Source organism: Plecotus auritus, assembly GCF_963455305.1.
Source record: "Plecotus auritus genome assembly, chromosome: 2".
Classification (NCBI taxonomy): domain Eukaryota; kingdom Metazoa; phylum Chordata; class Mammalia; order Chiroptera; family Vespertilionidae; genus Plecotus; species Plecotus auritus.
The window spans coordinates 8,432,770-8,460,055 of record NC_137771.1 but is presented as its reverse complement, the minus strand read 5'-3'; the positions used below and the strand labels follow the sequence as shown (position 1 = coordinate 8,460,055).

General features: G+C 53.0%; 1 protein-coding gene across 1 annotated transcript in view; it reads right to left on the bottom strand.

Moving 5' to 3' along the window:
• The window catches only part of KAZN (kazrin, periplakin interacting protein), a 799,879-nt gene that overhangs the window by 342,936 nt on the left and 429,657 nt on the right, over window positions 1–27,286 (bottom strand). The window contains 1 exon segment of the mRNA XM_080654832.1: window positions 16,373–16,616. Within this exon segment, the coding sequence (XP_080510958.1) occupies window positions 16,373–16,616 (244 nt within the window).

Here is a 27,286-nt window from a genome sequence, read left to right as displayed (position 1 = left end):
TTACATTGCTCAGAGCACACACACGCCAGGAAAATTTAGTGTTTTAATTTGGGCATCTGGCTTGTGCTTTATTATTTTTTTAAATCATCCTCCTCTGTGCTCGCTGGTAAACAAGACCGAACCAGAAACTCCACACCGTGGGGCTCCTGTCTTCCGCGTCCCGGGTTCAGCATGGAAGCTCCTCCGGGGCACGGGAGGGACGTGCCTGTGCTGCTTATTAAGGGTTCTGCTGGGATCTGCAGCATGGACCTGCGTGTTTGGGCTCCGGTGTGGACACCGCACTGGAGTGTGAGATCAGGGGGACATGCACTGGACCAGGAAGCCAGCGTCACCACTCCAGCCTGGGCTCTGCTACAAAGCACTGTGAGACCTCTGTCAGCTCACTCGTGCTTTCTGGCCTCCGTTTCTCCAACAGCAAAATAAGACCACGCGGGACGAGAGAGTCTTCAATGTCCCTTCCAGTGTAGTCCAGACGTTCTGTGATGCCATAATCCACATGCGTGCTTTTCCCTGGGGCTTCCCTCTCCTCCCTACCCCAGTTTTCCGAGTTTCTTGCCTACACACCTGTTGCAGGGGCTCAGGCTCACGTGACCTCTGCTGAGCCCAGGAAAGGCAATATTCCCCCAATTTAAAATACCTGTCAGCGGCCGAAGGCGGGAGCCATGTGACCCACGTCTTGGGTCATACAGTTGGCATCTCAGCCACTGTGGAGGCTGGAACTTCCGAGTCCCCTGGAGCCCACGCTGGGCACTCCCCGGCTGGCCCTGCCTCGTCTGGCTTCCCCAGAAAGCAAGCCCCTTATTCGTCCTGGTCCTGGCATCCCTCCTGCCCATCACCTTGCTTGTCAATCAGAAGATGTGCTTCATGACTGCTAACTGAAGGAATTAACCAAAGTATGAGCTCAATAAACAAAAGTGTGAGCTCAGTCCCCACCCGCACCTCCTCCACGTGCCTGCATCGATGCTATAGCAGGGGTCCTCAAACTTTTTAAACAGGGGGCCAGTTCACTGTCCCTCAGACCGTTGGAGGGCCGGACTATAGTTTAAAAAAAAACAACTATGAACAAATTCCTATGCGCACTGCGGGCCTGGGACGCGTCAGCTGCTAAGCAGGACAGGCAGCGGCACCCAGCGGGCCGGATCAATGTCCTCGGCGGGCCGCATGTGGCCCGCGGGCCGTAGTTTGAGGACCCCTGTGAAAGGAATACACATTTATGGCACCCGTTAGGACATTTACGGAGGACTTGGCAAGTGCCAGGCCCTGGCTCGCTGCTCCACACATGCCCTCTCCTGCGGCCTCAGATCAGCCCGGCAACGTCAGGGCCAGTGTTATCTCCGGACACTGAGGCCTCGGCTGGAAAGCAACACGCCCATCTAATACCGCTAATGAGCGTCAAGCGAACAGGATATGCATGCAGGCGACGGCTCCAGGGATTTCTGTCCACGCTATAGATACTGAACCTGGGTGGGCATCTTAATTTGTCCAAACATGTCACTGCGCTTCACTGGAGCCAGCGAAACCCTTTCTCGCACCCGCTGCCTCTTCACGCCTCTCTGGGTTGTACCCGAATGACGGCATACTGTGGCCGCTAACCTTTCCGTGTTCTTCGATGCCCAGTCTGAAAGCAGAACGCAAAAGAGGGAAGATTCCTCTCGGCCAGATCCCATTTGCTGTCCCACATGTTTTCTTCCTCTGAACTGAGTAGGGAGCAGCTCTGCCAACAAGCCTGGCAGATGGTCATCCAGGCTCTGCTGATGACCACGTTCCCCACGGACCTCTCGCATCCATAGCAGGACCGGCCCCTCTGTGAGCCGAAACCTGCCTACCTCTCTCTAAGGTTCACCGCGAAGTCCAAGGTGGGCCACCCGCCAAAGAGCAGCACAGAAGAGCAGCAATGAAAACCACTTACCTGGGTCTCCCAGGTGATTTTAATTGCAGGTAACACACCATTGTTCACAGGAAGGTTTATAATAAGGAAGTGCAGAGCGGCTTAGGGTGTTGGCCGTGGCACGGCGATTTTGTAAATGCCATCTTCTCTAATAAATCTGAATGCTGCTGGAGAGATTAGGCCATTATCCAGCGCTGGAGTAAATGAGAAAATGATATGATGGATCACATGCTCGAGGGGCTTTAGGAGTTAGATGGAGATGGGGCAGGAGGACGCTAGTTAGCGATGGCAGCTGGCCAATCAAATCATATCGCCTGAAATCTAGTTTAGGGCCAGTTCTGTTATTCTGACTATGACTGGTGCTTTCCAGTATTCATGCGAGAAAGTCATTGAAGGAATTTTTGCTGAAATAAAGGCTTTTTTTTTTTTTAAGTTGAGGGCCCAAATCATAGATTAATCTGATGTTATCACAACAAAAGGAGTTTGAGGAACAGAAGAATCCTTTAAAATCAGCAGAGACTCAAAAGCCTAGGGCAGTAGCCATAATTTTCCTTTTTTAAAATATTTTTTATTGATTTTAGAGAGAGAGAGGATGGGGGAGAGAGAGAAACACTGATGAGAGAGAGAAATATCCATCGGTTGCCTCCCATGTACACACCCTGACTGGGGATGGAACCTGCACCCCAGGCATGTGTCCTGACCGGGCATCAAACTGGTGACCTTTCGGTGCATGGAATGATGCCTAATCAACGGAGCCACACGGCAGCCGTCACTTTCTAAGGCGCTTATCAAGCCCCTAACTGCACATGGCATTGCTGAGCATCATACTGACCAGGTGAATACGCACGACCAAATGCATTCAGTAGCAGCAGTTCCCAATGTGTGGGCCACAGAGAGCAACTTACAGGAAGTTCAAAATCCACACGTGCAGCCCTCGGACCAAATGAATCATTTTTCATCGACGTCCCCTTAGTTTCCAAACATATGCAGAGGCAGAAGAAGCATCCGCTTGACAACGCTACTGAATTCCATGTATTCTTTGTGTTTATGTGTTTTCTCAAGCAGACAGAAAAAACACAACTATGAATATGTAGGGACCAGAATTCATTCGAAATCAATCTTTCTCCCTCTCTTGCTCTCCCTTATCATTGAAAAGCGTACATATAAAACCCGGGGACCGCTGTTCCTGTGGGAATATGAATGACAGAGAGACTAAATCCAGGCGTAAGCTGATGGCCCTTGACAGAAAAAGTTTGCCAAGCCCTACATTAGCTCCATCATTCAAACCAGAAAGAGGCAGCCCTCTGTGAATGCCAAACCAAATCAGAAAGTCCCTTCGCAAATATATGGAAACAGTATCCATTGGCAGTGGGGGGGATCTTAAGTGTTTAATGCTGATACAAATCTACAACGCAAAGTACCCAACCCTTTGGATCCTTCGGAATACTGGCTGCTTTTCAGAGCCACTACAAATAGACCTTCGAGCAAAGTTTGAACCTCGTTACTTCTCCTCTGCTGCCAGAGGTTCCGGAAGTGAGAATGTTCCTGGTTGCACCGAATACAAGTTGCACTGAAATGAAAAGGCGATGAGGCTCCCAGACGCTAATGAATCAGTTCACCACCGCCGCGGGCCTGGGGGTGACACTCCCCTTCCGTTCCGCTAAGATGCACAGCAAGTGACCCCACTCCGATCGTCCCCGAGTTCTCTGCCTCTCCCTTGGCCTTGGCCACTGCCCTGAGTACAAGGCCTAAGGGTGGACCCGGGGCAGCAGGAAGTCTACCTGCAGCTCAGGCCGTGTGGCCGCAGCAGGAGTGAGAGCGCGAACCATCAGGTCAGGTAGAAAATGTAAACCCACGCTTTGCTTGCATATGAACCCAAAGAACCTGATTCAAGAGACCACAAAGGTTAAACGGAGTCTCGCAGAAGGGAGAGTGAAGAAAGAGAAATTAGGCAGAGGTGCTGTGTTGGCTGAACCCTGCCTCCAGCGCTTACAGAGTGCCCACATCCACAGGCAGAGACCAGAGGTCCCACCCGAATGTGCTTCCCACATTGAAGAATCCTCGATGATGGTGGCGTCAGGTGCAAAAATGTCTCCTCCCCCCAGAGTCATTCCCAGCTCCAGCTCATTGCAATCAACCGGGAGGTCCCACACTGCAGCCCTGCAGACCCCTACCTGCTTGCGAGGCAGGCTGGCGGGGTGGGGAAACGCCAGGCCAGGCAGGAGGAAGAGAGGTCAAAGATGTCAAGTGACTATAAAACACACTGAAAGGATGACAGAAGACTGTAAAAGAGTGGGGTTAAATTTGTAACCGAAACGATAAAAGCACATAGTGTAAAAAATGGGATTACATTGGTAAAACTGGATTTTCCCTTCGCCACGAGTGGACATTGGACATGGGAGCTTAAAGTAAGTGAGCATAGTCTTGGGGTGATAAGGTGGCTGGGCAGGCCTTACAAGACGGGAGCGGGGTGTCCACGCCCACAAGGCAGTGGTCAAGGTAAGGTCAGACCTCCTCCAACCATAAGCTCCAGGGCAGCCTCTGCCACTGCTGTGCAGCCGGCCCCATCTTGCACGGGGAGAGAGAGCAGATTTGGTTCATTGGCCAGCTCGATAATCTTGGACACGTCGGCTTAAATCACTGGGCCTCCATTTCTTTATTTGAGAAATAGATTGTCGTGTCTACCTCAATTCAATCACACGAGCCAGTTGGCGGGGCCCACGGAGAGGATGCCTGTGAACGCCTGGGTATACCGCAGAGCTGGAGGATAAGCCACAGTGCTCCCCCAGCGCCTTCCCGGTGCAAAGGCAAGAAGAAGGGCGGGTACAGGCAGTGGAACACTGGAAAAGGGACCTGGAACGGGGGGAGGTCTGTAAACGGAGGGTACCGGACCCAGCCTGTTTGCTTGGGAGGCTGGTGATAACAATGAAGAGGTTGGAGCGTGGGTTTCGACTTGGCCCAGGGGAGAAGCAAGCCAGGTGCTGGCCAGCTGAGTTGTCACAGGGTCCGCACCCTCCTGGCGGGGTAATGGCCTGGCTGCAGAGCAGCTGACGCCGGAATCGCGGTCCTTCTGAGCAGACCTGCACTGAGACGGAAACGTCTGCTGGCAAACTGGCAGCCAGGCCTCGCCTTCCTGCCCCCTAAACCTCAAGCTGTGTCAAGCATTCCCAATTTCCCCGCTTTCCACAGGAAACGTGTGGGAATAGGAGCAGCGATGCACTTGATGGACACCTTAATTAAGATCATCAATATCCATGTCATCACAGGCTGGTTCTCCCCAGCCATCCTTGATCATGCTCCAGGGTACCCCAGCTGTACTCCCCAGGACCACTATCATATTCCTAAATTTCATACCTTGTTGTCATCAAGAATTGGTGAATATGGGATTTCAAATGGCAAGAACGGGGGGGCGGGGGGGGGGCGGGGGGGGCGGCACCATTATGTTCCAAGTTACACTTTCCGAGTTAAAGCAAATACACTATGTTCAATGGTTTCAAAAGAGTTCAAGTTCATCAAGGAAAATGAACTAATTCATTTGCTGCAGCTGACAAGGAGCCCAGCTTTGGCCAGGAAGATAACAGGAAGGGAGAGCTTATTTTAAAAGCTGCAGAGCCTACTGAAATGTACTTTTCTTATTCTCTTTGGAGGAAAAACAAAAAGATATGCAAGATCTAGACCGTGTACTCTTCACATCTTCCTTTTCCTTGAGACCTGCTCTTCGGGGGAGAAGGCCCCAGCCAGCAGCTGTCCTCAGCAGTGTCCAATCCCAACCTATCCAAAAAAGCTACACCTTTTAATCATCTCTCCTGGTCAGTTTAACCTTCAGTAGAAAGATTAATGCATTTCCCCAGCATGCTTTTATTCCCTACTAGAGGACCGGTGCACGAAATTCGTGCATGGGGGGGGTATGTGTCCCTCAGCCCAGCCTGTACCCTCTCCAATCTGGGACCCCTTGAGGAATGTCTGACTGCCTGTTTAGGCCCGATCCTAAACAGGCAGTTGGACATCCCTCTCACAATCCAGGACTGCTGACTCCCAACTGCTCGCCTGCCTGCCTTCCTGATTGCCCCTAACCACTCCCCTGCCAGCCTGATTGATGCCTAACTGCTCCCCTGCCAGCCTGTTTGCCTCTAACTGCCCTCCCCTCCAGGCCTGGTCACCCCTAACTGCCCTCCCCTGCAGGCCTGGTCCCCCGCAACTGCTCTCCCCTGTAGGCCTGGGTACCCCCAACTGCCCTTCCCTGCAGGCCCGGTCACCCCCAACTTCCCTCCTCTGCTGGCCTGGTCACCCCTAACTGCCCTCCCATGCAGGCTTGGTCACCCCCAACTGCCCTCCCTTGCAGGCCTGGTCCCTCCCAACTGCCCTCCCCTGCTGGCCTGATTGCCCCCAACTGCCCTCCCTTGCAGGCCTGGTCCCTCCCAACTGCCCTCCCCTGCTGGCCATCTTGTGGCGGCCAGCTTGTGTCCACATGGGGGCAGCCATCTTGTGTGTTGGAATGATGGTCAATTTTCATATTACTCTTTTATTAGATAGGATAGAGGCCTGGTGCATGGGTGGGGGGCAGCTAGTTTGCCCTGAAGGGTCTCCTGGATCAGGGTGGGGGTTCCCTTGAGGTGTGGGGCGGCCTGGGTGAAGCGCCTGTGGTGGTTTGCAGGCCAGCCATGCTCCCCAGCGACCCAAGCGGAGGCCCTGGAATCTGGGATTTATTTATCTTCTATAATTGAAACTTTGTAGCCTTGAGTGGAGGCCTGGTCCTGCCAGGGTGTGTGGAAAGCTTGGTTTCCTTCATCGCTGGGGGCAACTCAAGCCTCCTGCTCTCTCCAGCTCCGTGGCCGCAGCCATTTTTGTTGGGATTTATTTATCTTCTATAATTGAAACTTTGTAGCCTTGAGTGGAGGCCTGGGCCTGCCAGGGTGTGCGGAAAGCTTGGCTTCTTCCATTGCCAGGGAAACCCAAGCCTCCTGCTCTCTCTGTGGCTCAGCCATCTTGGTTGGGTTAATTTGCATACTCGCTCCTGATTGGCTGATGGGTGTGGCTTGTGGGTGTAGCAGAGTGATGGTTAATTTGCATATTACTCTTTTATTATATAGGATTGCCACTGCCACATACATCTATGAAGGCTTCTGTATTTGTCACCTTATCATCTATTTTCCCATTACACCTGCTAGACCTTTATTATAAAACTAGAGGCCCAATGCATGAATTCATGCATGGGTGGGGTCCCTCCTGGCCGATTGGGCCATCTAGTCCAGTCCCAATCTGGCCGGCTGAGGGGAGGAACCACGGGAGGTTGGCCAGCTCCTGTGTTGAGAGTCTGCCCCCTGGTGGTCAGTGCATGTCATAGCTACTGGCCGGTTGTCCTGTTGTATAGGTCACTTAGGCTTTTATATTATAGAAGATGTAATTATGTTTCCATGTCAGTCACCCCTACCAGACTTAGTCTGTATCTTATTAAATCTGTGGTCCCTGCACCTGTGTGCCCAGTCTCTCAAGCTAGACAGAGACAGAAAGGAGAGGAGGAAGAAAGGAAGAGAAGAAGAAAGAAGAGAGAAAGGGAGAGGGAAGGCATGTAAGCAAAAAGGTGAAAACATTCACATCTCCACGTTTTTGTTGTGGTGACGTGGGCAGGCGCTGGGGTCAGCTGAACCTGTGTCCCCACCCCGTCCTTCTCCTCGGAAGGTGACCACTTTCCAGAGCTTGGAGAAGTAATCTTGCCTGGCCGGTGTGGCTCAGTGGTTGAGCGTCGACCTATGAACCAGGAGGTCATGGTTTGATTCCAGGTCAGGGCACATGCCCAGATTGTGGGCTCGATCACCAGTGGGGGGCATGCAGGAGGCAGCCAATTGATGCTTCTCTCTTATTGTTGATGTTTCTATCTCTCCCTTTCCCTTCCTCTCTGAAGTAAAAAATATATATTTTTTAAACAAAGAAAGAAAAGAAACCTCACTAAACCCCAATTTCTCCATCTGTAGAATGGAGGAGGTAACATTACCTACTCACTGTGATATGGAAGTGAGACAATGTCCCCAAGCACAGTATCTGGGAAAACCCAACAGAGGCTCAACCAACGCTGGCTACTTACTGCTGGTACTACCTCTTGAATGACCTCAGAAGTCTCTCCATTTCCCCGGCTCTGGCCCTGGAGCATCCCTTTTCTAAGCATGAATTGTTCCCCTGCTAAGGAGCTCCAGAGCCCACTGTTCCTTTCGCAGAAAGGAAAGAGGTTCGAGTCCTCTCCAGGACTCTCCAGCCGAAGCCCAGCAGGGAGGCAGCGAGAAGAGACAGCCTCACATTTGAACATGGCCTGGCCACAAGCTGCGCTCTGCCCTCTGGCTGGACACCAGCCCTTCCTGGCTGCAGATGCTCTGGTGCTGACAAAGCACGTTTGTACCGAGGTGCTCTGAGGCCGGATGATGAAGGGGTTAGTGTCTGACATACAAACCCTAATTAAAATCGCTGCTGTGCCAGCTTTAGAACAAAAACGACTTCTCGGTCAGGAAGAGGGAAAACTCTGCAAAGCTGAACGGCACCCTGGCTGGGGCAGCCGGCGGGCTCTGGGGTCATGCCGACTCATGTTTGTACCTTGGCTCTGTCACTTGCTAGCTCGGTGACCCTGGGTGAGTCTCAGAGCCTTTCTGTGCCTCCGTTTGCTCATCTGTAAAATGGCAAACATTGTACTTACCTAGAAGGTAGTTTAAAGGGTTAACTCAGCTGTGGGCAAACTACGGCCTGTTCGGCTGTTCTATCCGGCCCACGGAGCCGAAAGAGCGGAGGGTTCTCTTGCTCTCCCCTCTGCTCCTTTACTTTGAATTTATATTGGTTCACACAAACACTCCATCCATGCTTTTGTTCCGGCCCTCCGGTCCAGTTTAAGAACCCACTGTGGCCCTCGAGTCAAAAAGTTTGCCCACCCCTGGGTTAACTGAATACAGAGAGAAGGGTTTAGAACAATGTTGACCTATGGCAAGTAAACAATTACATTGATCACCTATCATTACAGCAATGATCTTCATGACACCCTGTATAACGTGGTAAGTAGACCGAATTCTGCATACTCTGTAATTTAATAATCATGGGTTCATCCATTCACTCATGCACTCGTTTGACAACGTTGCTGAGCTTTCGCTATGTGCGGCATTGTTCTGGGTGCTGTGGATGGAACGCAAAACGGACAAAACTGCTCTCACAGGGCTGTCATTCTGGGTATCGCAACCAGGTCTCCCCGAATGCCTGGCATAAAAAGCAGTTCTCAGCCCAGGATGATGTGGGCCCCCAGTGGACACTTTGGCAACTTCTATAGACATTTGTGGTTGTCACAACTGGGGTGTGGAGGGTTCTACTGGCATCTAGTGGGCAGAGGCCAGGGATGCTGCTGAACATGCTATAATGCACAGGACAGCACCCCCCCACCCCAACAAAGAATTATCCTGCCTCAAATGTCCATGGTACCAGTGCCGAGAAACTCTAGCATGAGGGAATCTGCAAGAAGTTAATAGGTCTCTTGGGGAGCATGATTTTAGGCCACTGGAGGCTCCTGAGGCCGCAGGGAGAGAACCCAGGAAAGGGAAGGGTGGAGAACCGGGGGACCACAATTCCAGCTTTCTCTGGACGCATCCTTCCTGGGAAAGAGAAACATACAAAGTCCATGAAGGAGGAGGCCCCAAGCCCAGGACAAAATGCCTCTCCTCACTGGTGACAGGTGAGTCCTGGATTGCTAACCTTGCGAGCAGGATCAAGTTCCCTCTTTATCACTTAATCTCACACCTGAGAGAGAGGCACGGCTGCTTCCCTAGCTCTCCATCAGAAGAACTCACCACCGGGGCCCAGAGCTGCCTTTAGACGAAAGCAATAACCATCAGGAGTGGAGACGAGCTGGAGCTCCCTCAGCCTTCCTCAGGCAACAACCGAAGGCTGCTCTGACCTAGGAGGCATCAGGGAGGCAAGCCTGGGCGTGAACAGCAGAGCAGCCTGGTGGGTCTGAACTCCCGGGCCAGCCACTGTCAGCTGAGCGAGCGACCCTGGGCGTCAAGGCGGAATGAGTAAGGGCGTGGTCTCTGGGGCCAGAGCTTGGTCACTTACTGGCCCGTTAGCAAGGAACCTCATTCTGTGCCTTAGTTTTCTCAGATGTAAAATGGGTACAATGGCACCTGCCTCCTACATCGTTATGAGGATCGGATGCATTCCTTAAATCATTAATACGCAAAAGCACTCTGACCACCCAGCACCTGGCTCTGAGTGAAGGCTATGCCAACGCTTGCTGTCCTCATCACCATCACGGTCATTCCTGTGTCATGGTAGACAAGCTACGTAACCTGTGAGTCCCAGTTTCTTCTTCTGAAAAATGGGCATACGAGCTGCCACCTCACTGGGCTCGGGGTTCGATTGTGTAAGCTAAGCACTGGGTCTACGCTTGCAGCGCTGTCAGGCCTTATTATGGCCTATTGAAAGGTGTGACAAAGGTCCTGAAGCGCGTTCTCATTCCATCCTACATTAAACCATTCCCCTTCACCAGGAAGAAGGAAACTCCGTGCGTCCGGATGGTCCCTGACAACCTGTGTGCTGCGATGCACCCAAGACTGAGCCCCAAGCGCCGTAACGCGGCACCAAGGTGAGGGCAAGACACAGGGGTGGGCAGCGTCGGTGTACAGTGGCGAGTACGTGAAACGCAGTTTATTCTTGTATTATCATTGATTGATTATTGTATTAACACTGTCAACCTACTTTGGCCCGCCCCTCCATTAGCTCTGCCCCCCACACCCCCCGTTGGAGGGCTCTTGGCTCTTAATGGCTTCAAACCGTCCGCAGAGCTGAGACAACATTGGGAAGGAAGGCCTTCGCATCCCCACAAAGGTGCTCCAGCTCCCGCTAGGATGGAAGAGGGGAGGGGGCGTGGGAGCCCAGCGGTGTCTCCCCCCCTTTTCCCCATCCTCCCAGCCTGGCCGCACATCACAGGAGGGAGCCCAGAGGCCTGGGGACCCCAGTACAAGCTCCATCCGAGCTCCCGTGCTCGGGTCGCAATTCATCAGCGGGAAGGGGACACGAGCTTTTCAGCAATCGGACCCAAAGGCCCGGCAAGGCCAAGTCCACAAAGCCACCAAAACAAACTGAGAGCCGATGAATTCCCACCACACAGAAGAGGTGGGAATTCATCGGCTCGCACCGTTGTTCTTGCCAAACTCATTAAGATGACGCCTGGCTTCTTTCGTCTTCCCTGCCGCTGAGGAGTCCGAGGGAGAAGCGGGGATGCCCACGGAGCACAGCCCGGCCTCCGAGCTCAAACCCGAGGTCGCGCTGAACAAGCAGGAACGTTCCGGTCATGTCCAGCCGCGTGGGGAGGACGAGCTTCCTCCGGCTTCGCCGCAGGCGAGTCAGGCCTGGAGGGAACCTCGAATGGCGACCTGGGCCAGCGGGGCCCTCGCCTGCTCTGAACCATCAGGTACAATCTGCCGCGGTGGATGGTCGCGTTTCTGGCTTCGGGGAAGCTGTCTTTTCCTGAATGATCCGCCTGAACCTGCGCTGCCTGCGTTTCAGACGACTACAACGTTGCAATGCCGACTGCTGGTGGCACCGCTTGTCACCCCACGTGTCACTCGCCCTGATATCCAGCCCAAACAGTACGGACTAATTTCCACGTACAAGATCACTTAAAAACCCATTCCCTGGCTGCAGCGGCAGAGCGAGTGTGCTCCTGCCTGACGGAGGGCAGGGGGTGAGAAGCCAACCGCTAATGCTCACATCAGCCAGTCCTGGGAAGGGTCTGGAAAGGACTGAGGAATTCATGTGGATTTCACTTTCCCTGGCTACACAGCGGAGGCCTGGACATATCCCCCACATAGATGATATGCAATGAATACAGCCAGCACCCCAAGCTTGACCTTCTGGGCCCCATATGACTTGCGTGGCGAGCAGGCGGCATTCCAGCGAGCACTCCCCACCTGCCAAGCCCATCTGCTCCCAGCTCACTGGCAGCCAGAAGTCACAAATTATAACCCACAGGATTCCTAAGAAGTGCCAGCGCTCTTGGGGAGCAGCGGGGAGAGGGATAGAGAGAAGAGGCCTGTGCTACCCAGGGCGGACCTGGGACGAGGCTCCGGTTATGAAAATCAGATTGGCTTGGGCTTCTGGTTCATCTGACAGAAGTTTAGAAAGGCCTCAATAAATCACGAAAATTTGAAAGCGTGAAATTAACCAGAACCAGAAACTTGACTTAAGGGGTCCCCTGAAGGCATTTTCCATAGACAATGGAAAGACAGTAAATAATAGCCAATCAATAACTAATTTCAGCCATGCTGTCCTGATCTGTAAGTAATCTATCTCTTTGTGACCACGCATGGTGATTTTCGGGAGGAACTTCGAAGGCCCGTCTCGTGGCAGCCTTCCAGGTCTTGACGAGACCCACATGCCTCTTTCATCCCAGTCCCGTGCTGGAAACCGAGGCCTGTGCTACGTGACGGGCTCTGGAACTCGGGCCAAGCGAACAGAGGGCGCCGGAGACCCCACCACATTTGGTTCCATCCTCTCTGCCGTCTGAAAAGTCTCCTTCTTAGAAAAGAGGAGTCCACCCGGGGAGCCGGGAGCAGAGGCAGGATGAGTTGGGAAGGGGATGCCAAAAGACAGAGGCGTATTTTGCAAAGCAACAGTGTCTCTAGATCTCTGCAGGCTACTCACACATTCAACTCAGTCCAAGGGTAATTCACACCACAGTCTCTGGGGTGGTAGTGATGCTAAGAAAGAGCAGTCAGACCTGAAGTAACAGCCTATTTTAATGTCTGGGGAGAAAAAAAAAAAAGAAACCTGCATCTACTTATGAAAATGGGTACAGATGTAGGAAATGGCATGTTGGCCCATGCCCATCCTAACAAATGCAAGAGGCACGAAGTCCTCACCACCCAAGCAAGATGCTATCGGCACTCCCACTTGCAAAGGCATCTAAGTACACGTTTCCTTAAAACACACACACGCCCCCAAAACCTACCAACTAATGGCGTCCTATTGGGCATAAGTCTTTTAGGTTAAATACGGTTAACACCTGTTTGAATTGGGTACAGTGGCACTTCATTGTTTCCTTCTACGCATAGCAAAGCAACCACGTGACTTTAATATTAGTCACTCATCAGATAAAACATTTCCGGAGAAACACACGGCTCTGTTTTCCCCTAAAGAACAGCAAGGGTTTTAAACACATTTTCCCTGAGGAAAACAGCTTAGAAATGTTACTTTCAACAGCCCGCTCTCCGCTGCCGACAACAAGGCGAACTGGAAGCAACGCTCGGCTCTGCCCTTTCCGAGGCTCCTTCTGTCCACCTGTCACAGGCTGTTCTGACCTCCCCGACCCGGGAGACAGCCTCCGGAGCTTGCAGCGTGCCACCCTGCGCGGACGCGCTCCGCTCTGGATGCCAGCATCCTCATTAGGCCTTATCCAACTCGCGGGAAGCAGGGAGGGAAGATGGGCCGGCTGCCAAGTGTTCTTTCAACACAGATTCCGAAAGAAGATCCTGCAAAGTGCCGAGAGCCCAGATTTTCAGCAGTTCACTTTCTAGACTCTGTTACGTAGCAACCATGCCAGCTCGCAGAGGGGACCAGCCAAGCGGTTCTTTTGTTTAAATGACACACTGCGTTAACCCTCCAGGGAAACCCGGGTTTCCTTCATCAAGTCACCTACTGTCCGACATCATCACTCGAACAAAGCCTTCAATGGTGGGTGCATGCGCTTGTTTAATTCACTTTTTTACGTTTAAACAAAACGTTCGAAAAGGGATGTAACGATGTCTTGGCAGGGAGAGCAAAAGGTGACTCTCCCCTGTAACCATTTGTGCAAATATTATTAAAAGTACATGAGTGCGCGTGGAATATGCGCATAATGCCCTTGAGTGAAGAGATGACTTGCACGGTTGCATTTTGAAAGATACTCGTTTCATTCAAAAACCTCGATTTGGAGAGTGATCACTCAATAGCACTGAGGACTTTCAGGGCCTGGGCCCATTGAATCGCACCAACCCAGACAAAACTAAAACGGAAGACTACTGATTCGGGAGAACCGTCGGGAACCCCCAGAGTTGCGCCGCGCTGGGCCTTCCTGGAGATGCGTTATGAAGATGCAGGGGAAACCGTTATGAAGATGCAGGGGAAATGGATCCACGCCGTGTGAACATTAACGCGAGAGAACCCAACGCTTTCCTGTAGGAACCCAGAGGCACTAGCAGAAGCAGCTAGCAGGCCACCTCTGCAGAGGGTTCTGAGCTAGCAGGATGCCGAGAAAACAAAACAAAAACCCTCACAGACAGCAAGTCATGTGAAAAGTACTGGGCCGAGGTCCTGTGGCTGCAGAGGAATACGTGACGCCCCCCTGGATGTGTCAGGGGGGCCGGTTTTCTGTTCAACCGTCTCGCCAGTTCTAAATTCACATCAATGTAGAGGGCTATGCGGCCAACAATTAAGTTCACTTCAAACCTTGAACGTTTTGTTTTCTGATTGTGAAATCACGAAATGCCCCGTAGGAAAGGGTTTGAAACATACCAGTGGTACACGGAGGAGAAATCAAGACCAGCTTCGTGCAGCCACCCACATGGGCAGGCAGGCATGCCCCCAAGAGCACCAGGGAGCTGCTGGCTGTGTGCTTTTCTGAAGAGCAAGAGACCTGAAAGCCATTGCCATTTCCACAGCCTTGTGGGTTTTTGCAGGAAAAAAAGGAAAATAAAACAGCCCCCGTTGCTTCACGACAACAATGTCACCATCAGCTAAGTATCTCAACTTCCACGCGGAGTGGGCAGACCATGGCTGCACTGACCCCCTTAGCATGCTCCAGACTCAGAGAAAAGCCACTTAACTTTTCCTTGGCTGAGGAAAGCGGCAGACGGTGGGAAATAAACCTGCATTGTTCAGTCCCCTTTAGCGTGGTTTTGGATTCTTAGCAAAATGCCCAGTTCTTGGCTATTTCTTCATGTGGGAAGCGTCCCTGCCTGTATAAAGTACAGCATTTGCCATTCCCCTCTCCCCAACCCCCAGGTAGCAGCAAAGAGCATCTTCCGCGCACAGTGACATAGCAAGTGGTAAAGGACAGAATACAGACAGCCACCTTGAATACTGTGCAGCAAACACCAGCCCACAACACCTTCCCACCATTACGTCATGGCTACTTCGGGACCAAATGATGCCCCAATTCCGGAGACTTCAGAGGCGCTCCTGAAGTACCAAGTTAAGATCTGATGTGGGATTCAACACAGAACTGCTAACAACCAGGCTTAACAGCTCACAGCCCCAGAAAAGCACCCCTTCCCTGGGAAGGGAAGGCAGAATGGAAACTGATGGAGAGCCGGCATTCGGCGTTCCTGTGAAAACAGACTCCCAACACTTAGGAAAAGCTCCTGAAATAACAACAAAACCAGAACATCCTTTTGAGCCACTGGTACCTCCTACTCCATCAAGTGACATGTTTATACAAGTGACCCTCCTGGACTGTTGTTTTTTTTCTGTCCTGTTCTGGATTTCAGCAGTTTAGTTTACAGTTCAGATGATATTAATAACCAGTAACACCCGTTTCTTAAAGGGCAATTAGGCAAGGGAAAAAAAAGGAAAAAGAAAAGAAGAAAAAGCCAGCTTTGAGCATTTTACTTTGCAATTCACAGAAAACAAACAGGACATTTTTTTTGGATGCTTCCTCCCCTTTTAACCCTTGCAGGGGGTGCCAGAGGTCCATCACTGTCAATGTCAGCATAGACCAGCTGCCTCTTTTCCCTCCCCAACTGCAGAGTCCCTCCCAGCAGCCCCGTTCTGCAGCCCACCATCCAGTCATTTCGACAGGAGCCCATCACTCAGCCTTTGAGATCTAAGATTTCCCCCTGGAAAGTGCTCTCCGTGTTTATATTTTGCTGGAAATTGAAACTCCCTGCTGAGCAGGGGCATCTACTGTTGCACTGATATTCCACTGCCCACGCGATCTCAAATGGAGAGAAAATAAAGTCCAGATGCAATGGAGACAAGGGATTTGGCATCCGTGGAGAAAAGTGTACAGCGGCGCAATCCTCTACCCCAAACACCACAGCAGAGCCTGGAGCTCGCTCTAGGGGAAACAGTCATTCCAAAGGAAGCAGGCTCCGGAACCGGGGAGCAGTGGCATTCGCCCCTGCCGGGGTGGGGGCAAGGGCCCGGGCATGAAAAGTTTGCCCAGGGAGTGGGGCCTGTGTGATATCTAAGGGCACTTTCTGCTGCCAGAAGGGGCCAGCTGGCTGCATGCCCCTCGCGCCGCCCAGGGCCAGAGTGATGGCCCGAACCCGTGCACACTGCGCCCGGGTTGTCGTTAATGACAGCAGCCTGCAACTCCTAGCAGGGTAGCCGAGGTGGCCACTGCCGGACGGAAAGGGTTACAAGCCACATGCAAGGCGATTTCGCCCCGGGTGTTGGGGACACCAAGCCTCCGACCACCTCGGAGCCCGGGTCCTGCTCGCTCGCCTCTCCTCTGCCAGGCGGGCGCCAGGCGATCCCTACCTTGCACGCCGAGCTGGTGGTTCTCCATGTTCGCCACTGCCGAGTCTGACGCCGAGGTGCTAGCTGCCGCTCCCGGGCCCGGGCCGGGGCCAGGGCCGCCGCCGCCGCTCAGCTCCGCCAGTCGCCGGTTGGTGGCCGTGAGTTCGGCCCGCAGGTTGGTCACCTCCTGGCTGGCCGCCTGGACCGCCCCATCGATGCGGAGCGCGAGCTGCTTATTGTCTTCCATCATGCTCAGGATGTTGGCCTGGGGGCGAGAGAGGTGACAAAGAGCTGCATGACGCGTGGGGGGCGCGCGGCCGGGCCCCCCAGGCTCTACCTGTTGGGTCCCCCGCGGTCCGGCTCCCCCGCGCCCCGACCCCCAGGCACAGGCAGCGCCGGCTCCTTGGGCGCAGGAATGACAGCGGCGCCTCCAGCCGGAGCCGCGGCGGTAACGAGGCGGCGGGGGGAGGAGGAGGAGAAAGAGGAGAAGGAGGAGCAGCCGCGCTCTCCGAGACCCCGGCGCCGACAGCGCTCGGAGAAGGACACCGCGCCGCCCGGCACTCTTCAATGGAGCCTACCATTCGCCGCGCGCTCCGGAGGGGGCCTGGGCTGGCGGCCGGGGCGCAGCCTGGGCCTCCCGCGCCCCCCACTTCTGGGACACACACCCCCAAAGGGCGGAGGCGGCGGGAGGCAGCTCGGAGTGCGCCGAGGTGGCGCCCCCCCGGCGAGAGGTGGGGAGGGCCTGGTCCAAGGCCGGCCCCGGGTCCCCTCCCTGAAGCGGTGGGGCGGCCCCCGCCCTGGCGAACTAGCGCCCCGCGCTGTGCTGGGCTGGGAGGAGGTGGGTGCTTGGGAGAGAGGGGTGCTTGGCGAAGGGGCCCCGGAGGGGAGCGGGCACGGGGCGCCAGGGGAGGGGCAGCCTGCGGGAGCTCAGGAGTGGAGTTCTTGCCTTGCGGGTCCCTTCATACCATACGCGGGGAGGAGACTGCCGCGGGGAGCTGGGTTGGTGCCCCGCGCGCCTCACTTTCCACCCCCTCCCCACGCCCCCTTTCGCTGCCCCACCCCGCGCTGTCCTCCCCCAAAGGAGCACTCCATCCACCCCTAGACTGGCCACCCGCGCTCCGTCCTCTCCTCCTACCTGAAGCCCGGTATGCGCCCCAGGCGGAGGGGTGGCCTTAGCCAGGTCCCAAGCTTCTGAGCGGGGGTGGGGGCGAAGGGGGTGAGGCCAGGAGAGAAAGCTGAAAGGAGTCAGTGGGGTTCCCCCTCTGTCCTCCTACCTGGAGCAGGAGGTTGTAGCCCTGCTGCCTCAGTGACCCACTCCTTTCTCGGAGACCTGAGGTAACCTTCAAGTTGATAAACCCATCCAGCGCCTCTTTCTCCCAGCGCACAGGCTCTGCATTTTTCACTGGGGCCCTGGATTCCAGCCACCAGACCTTGTTACCATAGCAAGCTTCATTCCATGCAAATAGGACAATTTAAAGCAGCCAGTAACCCGTGCACCGCCATCCAGCTGGTCAGCCCTGGAGGGCAGCTCAGAGCCCACCGTGGAAGCCCTCTGGCATAGACTGAACTTGCCCACCCCGGAGATTCAACAGCGTTTATTGGAAGCCTACTGTGTGCAAAGTGCTCAGTAGGCATTATCATCTCTTTGGAGTAGGGATTCCTATTCCCATATGGAGATGAGGAAACTGGAGGTGTGGGCAGGTTAAAGCAATTTACCCCCAGGTGCCCACAGAAATCAGATGAAACCAGGACTGGAAGTTGGTGATCATCTGATTCCCATTGTGCCTTCAGAAGAACGGGATGCTGTCTTGTTTTCCTTTAATAGGGAACCATAAACATAGACTCCTGCTCCATCCCCTGTGACCACTAAAAAGGCCAGGAGGGTATTCGATGGTGGAGCAGGTGACAGCACAATTTTCACTCTGTCCACTCTCCTCAGTAACTGCTCAGCTGGGGATGGACCCCGACGCTGGCCTCGTTAGCACAGGTTCTGACCCACTGGGCCAACACAGGCGCTTAGACTTCTGGGCGTGTTTGTAAATCAGGATTGAAGTGCTTCAGTTAATTTATGGAGGGGCATCAAAATGATAGAGCTTTGTGGGTCTTCACAGGGGGCGTGGCATGGCGTAGCTACTGTGAAAAACACTTTGGTGGTTCCTGAAAAAGTTAAACGTAGAACAAACATGTAACCGAGAAATTCCACTCCCCGGTATCTACATCAAAGAGGTGAAAACACACTCAGGCAAAAATGCGTACACAAAAATGTACAGAGGCACCATGCACAATAGCCAGAAGTGGGAGCAAAGCAGATGTCCATTAAAGAAAAGAACAAGCACATTGTGGTATATCCACACAGTGGAATATGAATCAGCCATGAGAAGGAACCTAAAACCTATTGATGGGCATCAATGGGGATAAACCTCAGAAATGTTATGCTAAGCCAAGTAAGCCAGACAGAGAAGGCCACAGGTTACATGATTCCATTGATATGTAATAGCCAGGGAGGCTACCTCTGTTGATACAGAAAACAGGTTCATGTATGCCAGGGCTGGGGGAGGAGAGAGTCAGGATAACTGCTTATGAGCACCCGGCTTTATTTGAGGGTGATGAAAATGTTCTGGAAGCAGACATAGGTTGTGTTGCTCAACATCATGATTGTACAAAACGCCATGGAATTGTTCACTTTAAAATGGTTAATTTTATATTGTGTGAATTTCACCTCAATAAAAAGTCAGCGTATATGCAAATATAGAAAAAGGTGGGGGAGGGGGAGTGTCCTGGGAACAAACCTGAGGAAACAATTAAGAGCAGCTCTATTTGGAGAGGTGCCTGTGTGTGTGTAGTTGAGTGTGTGTATGTGTGTGAGTGTGAGAGTGTGTGTGTGTAGTTGAGTGTGTGTGTGTGAGTGTGTGTGAGTGTGTAGTTGAGTGTTTGTATGTGTGTGTGAGAGTGTGTGTGAGTGTGTAGTTGAGTGTTTGTATGTGTGTGTGAGAGTGTGTGTGAGTGTGTAGTTGAGTGTGTGTATGTGTGTGAGAGTGTGTGTGTGTAGTTGAGTGTGTGTATGTGTGTGTGAGAGTGTGTGTGTGTAGTTGAGTGTGTGTATGTGTGTGAGAGTGTGTGTGTGTAGTTGAGTGTGTGTATGTGTGTGAGTGTGAGTGTGTGTGTAGTTGAGTGTGTGTATGTGTGTGTGAGTGTGAGTGAGTGTGTAGTTGAGTGTGTGTGAGTGTGAGAGTGTGTGTGTGTAGTTGAGTGTGTGTATGTGTGTGAGTGTGAGAGTGTGTGTGTGTAGTTGAGTGTGTGTATGTGTGTGAGTGTGAGAGTGTGTGAGTGTGTAGTTGAGTGTGTGTATGTGTGTGTGAGAGTGTGTGTGTGTAGTTGACTGTGTGTGAGTGTGAGAGTGTGTGTGTGTGTAGAGTGTGTGTATGTGTGTGAGAGTGTGTGTGAGTGTGTAGTTGAGTGTGTGTATGTGAGTGTGAGAGTGTGTGTGAGTGTGTAGTTGAGTGTGTGTATGTGTGTGAGATGCTCACACCTCTGTGTGTGAGTGTGTTGTGGGTGTGTATGTTGCTCACATCTCTGTGTGTGAGTGTGAGAGTGTGTGTGAGTGTGTGAGACGCTCACACCTCGGTCCAGCCCTCACCAGAAGGCACCATAATGTATCTGTTCCCAGGTCCCCTCCCCACTTCGCTGTGAGCTTCTGCACGGGAGGAGGTGCTCAGTGGTGACGTGGTGACGGTAGTCATCTGTGCATCCTGGCCCCTAACCTAGAGGCGGCATTCTGCCAATGAGCGTGTGGGAGCGCTCTGTGTGGTAAACAAACTGACCAAGTGCTGCTCGTGTGCCTCTGCAGTGGGAGGGTTCCCACACACCAGAATCTGAAAGTCAAGGCAAACAAAACACCCAGCGAAGACCAGGAAAGCAGAGACCCATTCCTCCGGCCCTTCTCAGCTTTGCCTCCTCGCCCCACTGCGGTACAGCCACGGAGGTTTCCAGAAACTCACTTTAGAAACTCCTAGGGTGCTTCCTAGGATTTTAAAGAATTGCTTTTTGAGAAATTTTTTCTTAATATGAAAAGGGGCTTTTCCCAGCTGTGTCTCCTTATATTATTCCACATACACAAGCACCAGCTCTCAGCATCTCCTTATATTATTCCACATACACAAGCACCAGCTCTCAGCACGAAGTCTGAAATCAATTAGCCTCTAGATCAGGGGTGGGCAAACTTTTTGACTCGAGGGCCACAATGGGTTTTTAAACTGGACCGGAGGGCCGGAACAAAAGCATGGATGGAGTGTTTGTGTGAACTAATATAAATTCAAAGTAAAGGAGCGGAGGGGAGAGCAAGAGAACCGGATAGGACAGCCGGATCCGGCCCACAGGCCGTAGTTTGCCCACGGCTGCTCTAGAATCTACTTGACTTAAACCAAAAGGTCTCTAGTCTACCTTCCTTCCCCCCAACGTCCATCACTGATCCTCCCTGGGTGACCTCAGGTCAACCAGTCGCAGAAGCCCTGTCCTCTCCCATCTGCCTAACACCCTGCGGGAAGCCCAGGTGCCCATCTGGGGGCTAATGTGCATCTACAACACGTGTCTTGGGAGACACATGTAAGCTACTGGGGGAGGGGCTCAGAGCTGTCTGTCATCCATGGCTCTCCCTCTGCGGTCCACGACCATGAGAATTGGCAGTACTGTGCATTCCGTCTCAGGATCCAGCCTTAGTCATGTTCCTAAAGTAGCCCCTGCCTCACTCCTCAGTAAGCTGATGTTAAGAACTGAACTAGGCCCAGCTGGGGTGGCTCAGTGGTTGAGCATCAACCTATGAATCCGGTCACGGTTCGATTCCCAGTCAGGGCACATGCCTGGGTTGCAGGCTCGATCCCCAGTGTGGGGCATGCAGGAGGCAGCCAATCAATGATTCTCTCTCATCATTGATGTTTCTCTCCCTCTCCCTTCCTCTTTCAAATCAATAAAATATATATTAAAGCAAAAAGAACTGAACCAGGAAATGGAGTGGCTGCATAGGGACCCACTGTCATTTTCCCAGCATCACTGGTTGTCATCCCTCCCTCACAGCCAAACACCATCCGAGGCTCAGACAGGGCCACCGCTGGTCCTTCTGCAGTCACCAGCCTCCAGCAGTGTTTGCTGAGTGTCCCATCTTTCTGAGCAGAATGAGCAAACTGGGCCATGCATGTTCAGTGCCTGTCAAAGCTTGTCTGGGCATTTTGGAGAGTGCAAAACCATCCTTGCTCAGAGAAAGAAAATGCCGAAGGAAAAAAACCAAGGCAAAGAGCCTAACCCATTGCTGACAGCAATGTCCTATGCACCTCCCTTCTTCCATAAACAGAGTGGCCTTATAATTTAATGTCTAACCTGGGACGCCGTTGAGAGCGTAAGAGGGTGCTATGAACCCCAAAGCCAGGACAAGCGGCGTACGTTGGAAGTGACCCAGGAAACCCCGCATAGACGGCCTGCAACCAAATGCGATTTGGTCCTAGAAGGCAACCTTGGGATCACTTCCTCCAGCACCCCCACTGTTTATGGATGGAGAAACGGACGCCGAGAGGCAGGGAGGAACCTGGTGGCCATGTTGATCAAGGAGTCTGGCCACAGGGTTAAAGCCAAAGGTTTTAGAAAATGGCCCAGCGTCCCACCGACACACACCCCACAGGATGGACTGTTAGGCCCGTGGCACCTCCCGTGCACTGCGTGCGGACGAGAGAGCCCGTGGTCCTGCACAGCCTGGCCTCTGACCTCGCCTTGTACACGCTCCCCCTAACTCTCTACCAAGGGTCCTCAAACTTTTTAAACAGGGGGCCAGTTCACTGTCCCTCAGACCGTTGGAGGGCCGGACTATAGTTTAAAAAACAAACTATGAACAAATTCCTATGCGCACTGCGGGCCCGGGACGCGTCGGCTGCTAAGCAGGACAAGTGGCACCCGGCGGGCCGGATACATGTCCTCGATGGGCCGCATGTGGCCCGCGGGCCGTAGTTTGAGGACCCCTGCCTGCTCTGCCTGGAATCACCTCCCTGGCTCTCTGCATCTGTTCCCTTTTTCTCCCTCAGGCTTCACATTCCGTGCTCACTTATCTCATCACAGGTGTTGTCCTGGATCACTGTTTTGTTTGTTTAACTTGTTCATCTGCTCCACAGGCGGAGGGTGTGAGAGGCGAGTCTCTGTAAATTTGGCTCCCTGGGGTGCGGGTCCTTAAACACCTGACCCACAGGTCCCAAGGCCGTCCTGCTTTGTCTTGAATTCCATGGAATTCGGAAGAATTAAATGCCCTTTTCTGGAGCTAATTTGATGGTTTCTATTGTAGGCAATTCAATGCCCAGGCCAAGATTCACCCCCTCCCACCACCACCACATGCACCCACCCTGCCGTCCGTGAGCCACCCTAAGGCAGAGTTCTTGCTCAGTTCTTCTTGCTTCCACTGCCTTGTGCTCAGTGGCTGCTTCTCCAAAGAGTCTGTGGCTGGCTGAGCAAACTCATCGCTCCGTCCGCCATAACTTCATATCCACAAACATACTGCTTCTCCCGTTAAAACTGTTTCATCTTCGGTCTGCTCCAGGAATTCCAGTCACATCTTACTTTCCAGAGTACTCTCAGATCGCTCTTCTTATATTATCCTTGCAAAACCCCTCAGGTAGAGGGGGTACCTGCAACCTGCACTGGGGCAGATGGAGACACTGAGGATAAGGGGTTTGTCAAGTGTGTCAGCTGGGGGCCAGGACGAGGAAATCTACGTGTGACCCAGTTTCTCTCTGATTCAATCCGGGGTCTGGTGTCTGCCCGGCTCGGGGATAGGAGGCAGCATTCATGTGCTCCCTGCTTCAAGGTGAAGTTCCTACACAGGGGAGCGTGGTGAAGAGCAGGTCTGAAAGGGGCCCGGGTGGGACAGAGTCAATGCCCCGAGGAACCCTGATGTCTCCTGGGCGGGCATGTGGCTGCCCACGGGAGCCACGGAGAAGGGTGGTCCTGCCTTCCTCCTGCACTTCACCTTTAAAGGCCACATCCTAACGGTGTCCCCTGCCAGGCTCCGTGAAACATGCCTCTGGCTGCAGGCTGGTTCCCGTGTTCTTCATTGAAGATGAAGACCCCTGACGTGGGGTCCCAGGAGATGCTTGTGAAATGTGGGCCCGGGGCCCACTCCTGACCAAGCAGCTACTCTGGGGCCGTGCTGGTATCTGCTTGCAGCGAGCACCCAGGAGCATCAGTGCAAGGTGAAGCCTGAGCTCATTCTCTGGGCACCCAGGTTCTCATAACGCACTGTGCACACGTGTGAAACCATGAGCGCCAGGTGCACACCTGTGAAACCATGAGCGCCAGGAACCTTCTGAGCCTCGGGAGTGGCTGCGAGGGCTCCCCTCTTTCTCTTCTGGATGATGGCGGTCGGTCCCGCCTTCCCTCAGCCCTCCATCGAGAGTCCCTAGGGAACCAGCCTCCTGCTCTGCAGATGGATGCTCTGTGTATTCGAATTGTCACATGCAGATCCCGGCCAATCTAGGAGATGTATCTTTGGTACATTTACACGGTTTCCTCTGGCTGAGTGCGTCTGAACATGTGCTCTGGGGAACAGGGTGAAGCGTCTCTAACAGGGCCACCAGGGCTCCGGGAGAGAAGACCAGGGGGGCTGCGGAGCCATAGACAGAGGAGAGTGTGCAGGCAGTGAACCCCAACAGCTAAGCCGCATTCCCTTCTCCACAATGTCCCCCATGCTTCCACCATTACTCGCCCTCATACCACAGATGTGAATGAAGGGATGGAGAAAAAAGAAACCAGGAGGAAAAAACAGGGCAGAGGACTATGGGGCTCAGGGGCTGGCTCACAGTCATTAGATGGAAAAGTAAGTGTGCAGGTGTGGATTATATGTGTGTGTACATGCACAGTCACACACACACACACACACACACACACACACACACACACACACACTCATGCACAGCACAATGCACCACATATGCAACAGGGGTCTCATAAGATTTTAATGGAGCTGAAAATTCCTGTCACCTAGTGATGTAGCCGTGGTAACGTCATAGCACAACTCATTACTATGTGTTTGTAGTGATGCTGGGGTACACCACGTGCTGCGCTGTCCGTGGTATAGGAGTACTGCATACCCTATTCTTACCACCTTCCCATGTCTAGATACACAACAGCACGGTGACACAGTTGCCTACAGTGTTCAGGGCAGTAACGTGCACAGGCTGGTAGCCTGGGAGCCACAGGCTGCACCACAGAGCCAGGCGCGCAGTGGGCTGTGCCCTGCAGGCCTGTGTAAGCGCCTCTGTGATGTTCGCCCAGCAACGACGAGATGGCCTGACGACACCCTCTCAGGACCTCACCTGTCATTAGGCAACGCGTGGCTGTGTGTGTGGACATTCTCCTCTTGGCTCCCAAGCGGTCTCTCACCTAAAGGTCCGAAGGCTGGTCAGTGCCTCCCTTCGGTGTATGTATTTAACCAGCCCAGTCACTTCTGTGTGTTTTTCTTTTGCAAACAGCTCTTTAATTCAGAAGCTCCTCTGTTGAAATAGATACATTCTAAGCATCCACACTAACCACAGACTCACACACATAAGCAGACACACTTACAGCACCTACACTGAGTGGCCATATTATTATGATCTCTGAATGCATAATAATCTGGCCACTCAGTGTATATCCTATATAATAAAAGGCTAATATGCAAATTGTCCCCTCAATCAGGAGTTTGACCAGCAGACAGGCCGGCCAACCGCCCATGTCCCCTCCTCCTGGCCAGGCTGGCTGGACCCCACCCATGCAAGAATTCATGCACCAGGCCTCTAAAAAATATATATATACTGAGTGGCCAGATTATTATGCGTTCAGAGATCATAATAATCTGGCCACTCAGTGTGTTTCTAAAGAGAAGTGCAATGTTTTCTTGTTTGAATGTTCCCTGGTTTTGTGACGTGTTTCTTGTTTGCGGGGGGTGGGGAGGGGGAGGATTGTGGAAGAAGGTGCATGGTGGCCTGGGCTCTAGGCTCTTGGCTCTGTCACGGCCTCCAGGAGTGACAGTGGGCAAATAGCAACAGCCAAGAAAAGTACAAACCCTCGGCCAAATATGTCCACTTGTAGAAAACCACCACTGCACCCCACAGAACTGGCCCACATCCAGGTACCTTGCTATACCCCCTGCCGGCTCATGCCATGGCTATCTCCATGTGCGGAGACTGATTTTACTCTCCAGCCCACAGAACAGCCTCTGGGAGGGTCCCTCAACAAGGCCAAAGGGAATCCAGTCAAGTCTGCCAGCCACAGGTCTTCAGCCCTCATTCCTCATCTCAGTGAAGCCCCCTCTCTATCGCCTACAGGCTGGGGCATGCCAACTGACGTCATCAAAGGGCTCCCCCTTCGCTGAGGGCTCTGGAGTTAGACCAGGGTTCAAGTGCCAGCTCTGTCACTTACTAGCTGTGTGACACTCAATGAGTTACTTATTTCTCAACGTCCTCATCAGTAGAATGGGATAACGATAACTTTTCCACCCACGTCATAGACATGTTGAGGGATTACATGAGACACTGCATGAGAAGCATTTGGCAGAGTGCCAGGCGCCTGGACAGGACTCAGTAGATGAGGGCAACGATGCAGATGCAGATGATAGAGATGACGTTGATGAGGACGGTGAGGATGCTGAGGCTGACAGTGACAGTGGGAAGGGTGGCTCCCATTCTTTGGATTTGCACTGTGGCCGGCCACTGTGCTCATCCACTCATTTCCCCTCGCTCAGGCTGCACCCTCCCAGTACTGAAGACGGGGTTCCTGTCCCCTTTCAGCAGATCAGGAAGCACCTCGGGCTCAGAAGGTTTGCTCACACTTACCCAGCCGAAAAGTAGCAGAAGCAGAGTCAAGCCCGATGCGCCTAATTCCAAGGTCTCTCTTCCCCGTTCACCAGCCTGGTACACAATACAGTCTCATCGTCCCTGTGTGCACTGATGCGCCAAGGGACTGTCTGTGTCCCTCCAACCCCACGCCCTCCGCCCTGGTCTGACGGCAGACGCAGGCGAGGGAGCCGCTCCCGGCTGCCCGAGCTTTCGTTCCTCTGGGCCCTGGGGACCCACTTGGTAAATTAGTTCCTTTGGTTCATGAAATGGTACCCAAGTGGCTTGAAATACTTTACAGACCTACCCTAAGTGGGAAATTTATTCTTTTCTCACGGAGAGCATTATTCTTGTGGTCTCCATCCCATAAACATTGTATTCTCTGCTTTCCAGGGTGGTGCGGGGTGGGATGGGGGAGATGGGGATATTTTTTAACTGAAGTGCATTCGACTCGCTAAGGAGCAGAGAGGGATTTTCCAAGAACGGGATTTTCAGGATCACTTTCTCCCGTGTTTCGATCTCTCTCACGGTCTCACCAACGGCATCTTCAGCAGGAGACTTCTTCCCACTCATTCCCTCTCCCGCCTCTGCTCCTGGCTCAGACTCTGCGAGCTTCTGCTTCGCTCCTCAATCATTTCTCTCTACTCGTAGCTGCTTTTTGCACTAAGAACCCGGCTCAGGACCAGTCTTTCTCATCCAGACAGCAAAGAACAGCGTGGCCCTCACTCAAGGCCACAGAGGAGACACTGTTAGGCACCGACCAACCAAGGAAATTAAGATCCTAACACCCCTCTGGGCCCCTCGGCAACTTGTATGATCCTTTCTCAAGAACGGATGCAGCCGTAGGAGGAAAGGGCCTTGGGATCGTGGTCGAGTCACCCCAAACCTTTCCAGCACTAACGTGCCCTGGGGGGAAATATTGATGAGCCAAATAGTTCAGTCTGTTCAGTCCATGAAGGACTGTACCTGCCCCCTCCGCCCTGACACCCAGGATTCGCTGTCCAATTGTCTGCATAATTGTAGTCAATGTTTGACTCATTGGGATAATGTGTCGCTGGCCAGTACATTGTGAAGCTGCCATATTTATCTCAAT